The sequence below is a fragment of the Callorhinus ursinus genome, unplaced genomic scaffold (genome assembly GCF_003265705.2).
Source record: "Callorhinus ursinus isolate GAN/ISIS: 27379988/994484 unplaced genomic scaffold, GSC_fseal_2.0 scaffold136, whole genome shotgun sequence".
In the NCBI taxonomy this organism is placed as follows: Eukaryota; Metazoa; Chordata; class Mammalia; order Carnivora; family Otariidae; genus Callorhinus; species Callorhinus ursinus.
This window is the reverse complement of record NW_027397198.1, coordinates 512422-521682: the sequence shown is the minus strand read 5'-3', so window position 1 is coordinate 521682 and position 9261 is coordinate 512422. Positions and strand designations below refer to the sequence as shown.

Sequence of the window (9261 nt, the reverse complement as noted above, 5' to 3'; positions counted from 1 at the left end):
TCCAGAAACCACAACAACAACAAACCCAGATTTTTCTTCCATGTTTCTTCTAGAGCAAGAAATATTTTTATAGACTCTCCTAGGAGTCTTTCTTTCCTATTCCACTGGTCAGAAGGGGAACACATGCCTTATGCTAGCCATAGCATAGAGAGAGGAAAATAAAGGAAAAATGTGATAATTTTGGACAAAATATGGCCCCCTGCCTATGGCTAGGGTTGAGCCAGAACCTCTGATGTATTTGTCTTTGTAAAGGAGACAACATGGTTGACAAATCCTGAATTTCTAATGGGAACTGAGAAGCAAGGCTACAGGGCATGGCTGGAAAACATGTGTGCAGGCTATCAGTCTGGAGGACTCTCCTTCTGCCTCACCATCTTATTCTCAGCACCACCTATGCTGCAGTTGTGCATGTGTGTATTAGTGAGAGAAGGCTTAACTCAATTCACTTTCCCTTTCCTTTTATTTCCTCAGAAACATGGATTCTACTTTTGTGCAGAATGTTCCCAGTGAGCTTATCTGCTACATCTGCAAAGACTATTTCACAGACCCTTTCACCCTTACCTGTGGGCACAACTTTTGTACTCCTTGTCTCTGCCTCTTGTGGGAAGATGCTCAGCATCCTCCTCGCTGCCCTGTGTGCAGGGCAGTATCTCCACAGATAGACTTCAAAAGCATTATTTTTGCTGCAAAACAAGTTCATGCTTCCAAAGAATCAGTTGCCTGCCAGTTACCGAACTCTGCCAAGCAAGTCTGTAGGGTACACCTAGTAGTAAAGGACCTCTTCTGTCCAACTGACAAGAGCCCACTGTGCTTGCACTGTGCCAATTCCCAAAGGCATGCCATTCACAGACACACACCAATATCGCAGGCTGCTGAGCAGTGCAGGGTAAGTACTGCCACTGTGAAATGTTCTGTGTCTTATCAGGCAATGAGCAAAAATTGTTGATTTTTATTTTTCTTCTCTTAATCCTCAAGCAAATAGTTTTCAGAATACCATGTGCCAGGCACTGTTCTGAAAACTTTATACAACCCTGAAGAAATTAAACAAACCTCTTTGCTCCCCTAAAGTTTAAATTCTGTTGGGATGAGGGAGAGGAATGATGATGAGTTGAAGGGGGTGTTGGTATTTCAGTGTAACAGGGTGGGTAATCTCTAGAGGCAGTGGCAGTCACTGACTACTTCTGTCATGATGAAAATGAGCATCTTCCAGTGATAGCAGATTTAGAAACAATGTATTCTAATCAGGCCATAGGAAAAGTGATGGCCATTATTTCAAAATTAAATATGAATCAGGGTTCACTTCTGAAAACTGTCCATGTTATATATAATGTGAGTACTAGATTCCTCAGATAATGGATTGCGTTTTCCAAATTCATGAACTCTATTTTGGGTCAATCTCCCAGATTTCACTCTTAGTGTTCCCAGGGAAAATCACTGAGGTATCTGCTTTCTTTGCTTTTTATTTTTCTCATGCCTATCCCCTTATCACTTTTTGAGGTATTTGAAATGTGCTATATTTGTTTTTCTAGTGCTCAAATTTGTAGTTCTTTTACAGGAGAAACTTCTGGTGCAAATGAAGTCTATTTGGAAAAGCAGACAGAAAAATCAGAAAAATCTAAACAAAGAATACAACTTATTTAGAGTATGGCAGGTAAGCAGTAGGCCCTGTTTTCCTTGGAACCAGCTTGGGACAGATACCATGGTAACTGACAGTGGAAGAACTTAAATTAAATCATAATGTCCCTTGAGCAGGTAATCAGAAAAAGAACTACATTGTCTGGATAAAACAATATCTACCACTAATACATCATCAGAGATAAGAAAATGCACTATCCCAAGACAGAATGCAATAATCATGGGGATGAAGGTAAATACAGAGTTCTGTAGGAAGTTAGCAATCTTTGAATGTTAAGAAAAGCTTCTCAAATGAGTAAAAATCAATATGATGCTTGCATATAGTAGAATTTGTAATTTCCTGGGTATTGATGGCAGAGAGATCTGAGGGACAAGAAAAGTAAAGATGAAACAAACCAGACAACCCATGAAATTGTTTGAGACCTGCTCGCTGCTTCTACTGTTTAGTGCATGTTTTACGAGACAGATGGTAATGAGAGGTGTGGCTAGAAATGTCATTATGTCCAGGTCAAGAATACAAATGCCTAACTAAGGATTTTGGATTGTGTCATTTGTTGATTCATGAAGAGGAACTGAGAATCTGAATCTGAAGAAGAAAACTACACCTTTCTTTTCAAAGAACTCAAGCAATACTGAAGGAGACATATAAAAAGGCAATATTAGAGAATAAAAATTCATTAAACACTTATCTATACATGTTGCTATGAGAATGCCAAAGGGGAATAAGAACATTATGTTGATCATTTAAGATGGATTTCTTTTATTTTTTTAAAAAAGATTTATTTATTTTAGAGAGAGCACATTAGCAGGGGTGGAGAGTGGTAGGGAAGGACAAAGGGAGAGAGAGAATCTCAAGCAGACTTCATACTGAGCACAGAGCCTGAGACAGGGCTTGATCTCATAACTCTGAGATCATGACCTGAGCCAAAATCAAGAGTCCCAAGCTCAGCTGACTGAGCCACCCAGGCACCCCTAGGATGGATTTCTAATGAATCATTCATTCATATAAGGACCTGTGATGTGTTGCTCACTGTTCTAGGCCAACAAAGAGATACAGGAATGGGCAAAAAAAGAAAAAAATCACTGACCTCAGGAGTTTATAACCAGTAAAAGAACTTGATCCAAAAATTTAAAAAGTAAAATTTATGATATATCACATTTATGAAGTGCTTGGGTAAAATGAAAAATGGGTATAAAGAGTGTGTGCTCGGGGAATGTATGCTGGTGATGGAAGACCCATGGCCAAGGTTACTTCTGGGCAGAGATCTGAAGGAGCTGGTCAGGGGTGGAGGAGATGGGGGATGAGCACCTCTCTGAGAACAGAGCTTTTTGGAGCAGGAGACAGAAGGGATTAGTAAAAGATATGAGTAGGAAATAATGTCAAATGTGGAAAGAGGGTGAAGTAATATAAGAATGAATCATATTATTTGGATTTAGTAAAAATAGGTTCTTGGCAAGTTGGAATGTGTAGTTCGGGAAAGAGTATGAAACAGAAGCAAGGAGTCATTGCTTGGATGAATAACTGAAATTTACACCCATGGGCACAGTGTGTTTGATCACATACAGTAAAAAAGTCTGGTTTTTATGGCAAATAAAAGTATTAGCATAGAATCTAGATGAAGTCATTTTAACAAGAATGTTTAATGTTGATATTTACAAAATGATTTGGTAAATCCGCATATGTTTAAAGGCTGTGTGAAAAGAAGGGGAGAGAGTGAAAAAAAGTGGCTGAATGAGAGAGTGAACTGGAGACAGACCCACAGAACAAGGGGTACAGAGACACAGAGATGTAGGGGACAGAGGAGAGGCAAGAACGAGTATGTAGGATTGTAATCTAGATGATAATGTCTCCATGGAGACAAAACAGGGTGGACCAGTCAAGAGGAGGTGGGTGTGGTCCCGAGGCAGGCAGAGCCAGGCTCTGGTGAAACAAGAGTGTTTTGGAAATGAAGGTAATTTAGAAAGATCATGTGTGATGTCCTCTGTTTGCCTGAGGAAGTCAATTGTTGCTTTTTGCTGAGAGCAGATAGTCAGTTTATGAGTATGAGCATTGAGGAAAATGGATTATGATTTAGATACTATGAATTATATGAAACAATAAAAAATTGATCCCAACTTTCTATTTTTACATGAAAACATGGAGGTTTGAGGGTAAGTCATTGGAAGCAATGGTGCAGGCAAATACATAAATGAAAAAGAAGGAAAGGAATGAGGGGAAAAGGTAAGAAAGAAACCAAATATGTGGCTTTGTGGAAGGAGAAAGACATAAAGCTGTATGTAGTGTTTCTATAATCTGAATATTTTCTTCAGATCATAATTTGTGTGTTCAAATTCTAACCCCCAAGGTGATGATAATAAGAGTGGGGGCTTTGAGCGATTAGATCATGAAGCCAGAGTCCTCAGGAATGGGACAAGTGTCCTTCTAAAAGAGGCCCTGGAAATGTCCCTTGCCCCATTTGCTATTTGAGGACACAGTGCAAAGATGGCTATGTAGGAAGTGGGTTCTCACCAGATACCAAATCTGCCAGCACCCCTCATAGGCTTCCCAGCATATAGAATGGTGAGAAATTAATTTCTATGTTTGTTAGCTACCCAGCCTATGGAATTTTTGTTAAAGCAGCCCAAAAAGACTAAGAAAAGAACACTATACATAGCTCACAGACCATAGATAATGAAAGAAGAATAAAACCATTCAGATATATGACCTAATTAAACCAATGTCATTTCAGGGTTTTGTAAATCTACGGATGATGATGATCAGGGCTGAATATCCTAAGGTATACCAATATCTCCAGGAAGAAAAGCAAAAACATTTAGAGAGCCTGGCAGTTGAAGGCAAGATAATTTTTAATCAACTCCGGAGAAATGTAGGTAGAATGCGTCACATGGGGAAACTCCTGAGAAAAATGTATGAGGAGCTAAAGGAAATGTGCTGTGAAACAGATGTGGACCTGTTCCAGGTAAGGACTGAGGAAAGATGTCAGGGTGTTGAACACCAGCCTGCTCAGAAATCATTTCTGTTCACTGAAGTATGTATCACCTTGGACCTCCATTATTTTCCTGTTTCCGAAGTCCAAATTCTGCCTCTTTTAACTTTGTGATGGCAGGCTTTGTTCTTTCAGTATAACCTGGAGGCTCAGGGTCACATTCACCTTATACAGAAGCAAAACTATGTAGAAAATTTCGTGGAACAGACCCAGAAAAAAAAAAAGTCCTTCTCAATTCTTCTACTAAACTTTCAGTTTCTAACCAATGGCAACAGAACAGCTTAGGAATAGATCATTCGATTCTGTATCTGGACTTGTCAATACGTAGAAATGTGGGATGTATCCATTCTTTCTATTTTGAAATTGTAGATTTGGAGCCCACATACCCTCATAAGAACTTTGGGGAAACCTCTGTGAATCTCTCCGTAGATTAGAACAAACACAGACAATTGTTTATTCTAAGAACATCTTCTGTTTTAAATTTTATCATGATTTTACCGACTGCATGCAAATGTAAGGCTGAGTTTCATCTTTATAAGGATAAAGAAAAGAGCAAATGGTTTTAGCCAAGAAAGAAAAGTGGAGATATAGAATTTTCCAGTCCAGTCTCATAGCCTCAGACTAGACTAAAGATATCTTGACCTCAAAGCTAAGCCTTCCTCTCTTTCTCTTCACAGGATTTGGGAGATATCATGAAAAGGTAAGTTTGCCCCTCTATTCAAGTTGGTTTATGGTGACAGTGGTCAGGCTATTTCTGCTGAGATGGACACACACCTTTTTGTGACAAGTTTCTGTCTGCACTGTTGGTGGGAATGCAAGCTGGTGCAACCCCTCTGGAAAACAGTATGGAGGTCCCTCAAACAGTTGAAATTAGAGCTACCATTCGATTCAGCAATTGCATTACTGGGTATTTACCCCAAAGATACAAATGTAGGGACCCGAAGGGGTACGTGCACCCCAATGTTTATAGCAGCAATGTCCACAATAGCCAAACTGTGGAAAGAGCCAAGATGTCCATCGACAGATGAATGGATAAAGAAGATGTGGTATATATACACAATGGAATATTATGCAGCCATCAAAAGGAATGAGATCTTGCCATTTGCAACGACGTGGATGGAACTGGAGGGTGTTATGCTGAGTGAAATAAGTCAATCAGAGAAAGACATGTATCATATGACCTCACTGATATGAGGAATTCTTAATCTCAGGAACAAACTGAGGGTTACTGGAGTGGTCGGGGGTGGGAGGGATGGGGTGGCTGGGTGATGGACATTGAGGAAGATATGTGCTATGGTGAGCACTGTGAATTGTGTAAGACTGTTGAATCACAGATCTGTACTTCTGAAACAAATAACGCAACATATTTTAAGAAAAAAGTAAAAGAAGAAGATAGCAGGAGAGGAAGAATGAAGGGGAGTAAGTCAGAGGGGGAGACGAACCAGGAGAGATGATGGATTCTGGAAAACAAACTGAGGTTTCTGGAGGGGAGGAGGGTGGGGGGGTGGGTTAGCCTGGTGATGGGTATTGAGGAGGGCACATTCTGCATGGAGCACTGGGTGTTATGAACAAACAATGAATCATGGAACACTACACCAAAACAAATTATGTAATATATGGTGATTAACATAACAATAAAAAAATTAAAAAGAAAAAAATGAGAAGGAAACACATCAAAATGCTTATACAGATTATCTCTGGATGATGAGATTGAAGGTGATTTAGTTTTTTCTTTGTACATTTTACAGTTTCCAAATTCACCATCAAGATTATATATTAATTCCATAATTCGACAAATTTCAATAAATAGTAAAAACGTAAAATAAATAAATAAATAAATAAATGCAGTCTTACCTAAATACTTCTAGGTTTTATACTGACCACCCTTAGGTAAAAGTGAGGGTTGAGAGGGATGTGGTTTCAGCTGCAAGGCTTAATGCAGAAGTTGCCAAAAGACAATTATTTTTCCTGTCTCTAATTTTGAAAATCCTAATTATTTGAGGATTATTCCAGGTCTTCTATGGGAAAGGCAAATAAGCTCAGAGAAGCAGCAGGTGGAAGGATGGTGAGAAGAGGGGACAGGGAAAATCCCCAGGAAAGATCATCCTACAGAGCTTAGGCTCCATATGTACCAGGCAGCAAGTTCCAAAATTTTGGCACCTATTGGATTTGGGGACCTAAAAGAAAATGGCTATGTGGCTCCCCTAGGGAAGCTGAAAGTAGGAAAGAGATAAAATTTTGAGTGAGGTGATATATCTTACTGAGATTGGAGTGGTAAGAGCAGGGTAGCTAATTATAAAATACAAAAACAACTGCAGTATTCCTTGATTTGTGGAGTTGAATTCACACCCTTTGCACCTAGCTGAGAGGATTCTGATGGAGCATCTCCAAGGGATTGCTTATGATACCTTGGGTCATGTTAGTAAGTGGTTCTTTTTCTTTGCAGGAGTCAGATAATGCAGCTGCACATTCCCCAGCCTGTGAACCCTCAGCTGAGCTCATGGACCATTACAGGGATGTCCGAAAGGCTTAACAACTTCCGAGGTGAGAGAGGGCACCCTGGTGAGACCTCACTATTTCCTCTAGGAGGAGATACACCTGGAGGACCTCTTCTCATTGCTCTTAGTCTTTTCAGATAACAGGAAAGCAGGTAAATATGAATACCCTTATAACTAACTGTATTTTATTGTTAGTTAACAAGTAAAAACTATCTGAAGTCAGTCAAAAACAATTGAATATGACAGTTTCCTTATGATAATTGACAGTGAGTTTAAAACACTGAAAGCACATGCATTAAAACTCCATTATTAATTCATTGTATTTCAACTCGTAGTTGTTAACTATGGTTATGTGTAGATGTTCAGATTCTTAGAAGCACCTTTAGTTGTTATTTAAATGTTTATTTAAAAATTTAATTTAAGCAACGTATGTGAAAAATCACAAGATTTTTAGAAAGGGATAAAAGTATCTTTATAAACAATAGGTACAACCAGAAAACAAATGGTACATATGATTCTTTGTGTAGAGGGACAGACGTAGGTGATGAGCCTGGCAGACAGAAGCAGGCCTTGGATGGGTTAAGTTGGATTTGGATTCCACAATGTACGAGTTAGAAATTCAGAGAGAAAAACCACTTCTAAGAAAAAAAGGCAAATATGGATTTACAGGTTATTTTACCTTTTCTTGTTTACATGTTTTGTCCTCATGTTTGAGCAAGGTAATCACTATTTAGAACTAAGAAGCAATATCATATTTTTAAAATGATATATAATACATTTATTACTTTTATTATATTTATTTTATTTTGTGCTAGTTGATTAATGAGAAGACTTAAGCAAGTGAAGGGCCATATTGGTATTTACTTGGCATCTATGAGCAGGCTCCTAAATTTTCAATGAGTAGTGAAAATAAAACCAGAGCCTGACATCCTACATGTTTCTGTATTCTCAAAACTGTCTTTCATCTAGTTCTGTGAATAAACATTTACTTGCTCTGTAAATAGGCAAGGAGCCCTTGCTGGTGTCTCTGAATTTCCAGTGACACACTCTGTATAGTAACTTGTGATAAAGGAGTGTTCTGGAGCAGTTAGTATGGACTCTGTCATGAAAGCTAATTGTTACATGTTCCAGAATTTTATGAGGAGATACTAAGTGGTAAGTACATTGAAACTGGCCATGGGGTGGGAGTGTTCTCAGGAAACAAAACAAACAAAGTTCATTTAGTTTTAGAGACATGCTTGTTTGGCATTTGCCAGAAGACTACTGCACTTGTCCACAGAAATTTTAAACTCTGTTCTTTGACTTCACTGTTTTCTTTTTATTGAAGTGTATCTTACATTGGACCATAACATAAGCAATTATCACGTGGCTCTGTTTGAAGACTTGAGACACTTGCAATGCAGTCCCGACTATCAAGACATGCCCCACAGTCCAGCTAGTCCACAGTACATGCCTTTGTGGGGAGCTCAGACCTTCACCTCTGGCAAACATTACTGGGAGGTGGATGTGGGAAATTCTTGTAACTGGATTATAGGACTTTGCAAGGAATCATGGATAAATCGCAATGGTATGCTGCTCAACTCTGAGGGTATCTTTCTACTTCTGTGCATCCAAGTGGATGACATCTGCCGCCTCTTCTCTGCATCCCCACCATTGCGCCACTACATCCAAAGACCCCAGGGCTGGATAGGGGTGTTTCTAGATTATGAATGTGGTACAGTAAGCTTTGTTAATGTTGCCCAAAGCTCCCTCATTTGTAATTTACTCTCATGCTCCTTTTCTTGCCCTCTCAGACCTTTCATTTGCTATGGACCCAAATGATCAGGAACGGCTCACAAACCTGACCAAGGTCTTGGGAATTTTAACAGTTGGGGAGGGTCCTATCCTGGTGACTTCTCGAATGGGGAAAGTCACTTACACCTCATAGACTTGAACTTCACCTTACCATCAGGAGATATATTTGTATTATTTTTTAAAGTGGTGACAATGTGAAGGATGCACATTTGTCTTTTTTATTTTATTGAAATAAAAGTAATCTCTTTTATTATATTGTGTGGGATATGTGCACTTTTCATTTGCTATCTGAACTTCCTAAAAGTGAAAGAAAGCATGGGTGTGGAAGCTAGCTAAATGGATGAATG

The 9261-nt window shown here is 39.0% G+C and overlaps 1 protein-coding gene across 1 annotated transcript; it reads left to right on the top strand.

Moving 5' to 3' along the window:
* The first annotated feature begins 475 nt into the window (after window positions 1-475).
* TRIM77 (tripartite motif containing 77) lies at window positions 476-8941 on the top strand. The gene is made up of 6 exons (XM_025893955.1): window positions 476-886; window positions 1556-1651; window positions 4365-4595; window positions 5300-5322; window positions 7069-7166; window positions 8448-8941. The coding sequence occupies exons 1-6, from the start codon at window positions 476-478 to the stop codon at window positions 8939-8941; spliced, it is 1353 nt and encodes a 450-aa protein (XP_025749740.1).
* Window positions 8942-9261: the final 320 nt, after the last annotated feature.

Coding starts and splice junctions, on each gene's coding strand:
- TRIM77 (XM_025893955.1), top strand. CDS start 476: ATGGATTCTACTTTTGTGCAGAATGTTCCCAGTGAGCTTATCTGCTAC. Junction 4,596..5,299: donor CAGATGTGGACCTGTTCCAG/GTAAGGACTGAG, acceptor TTCTCTTCACAG/GATTTGGGAGATATCATGAA. Junction 5,323..7,068: donor TTGGGAGATATCATGAAAAG/GTAAGTTTGCCC, acceptor TTTTCTTTGCAG/GAGTCAGATAATGCAGCTGC.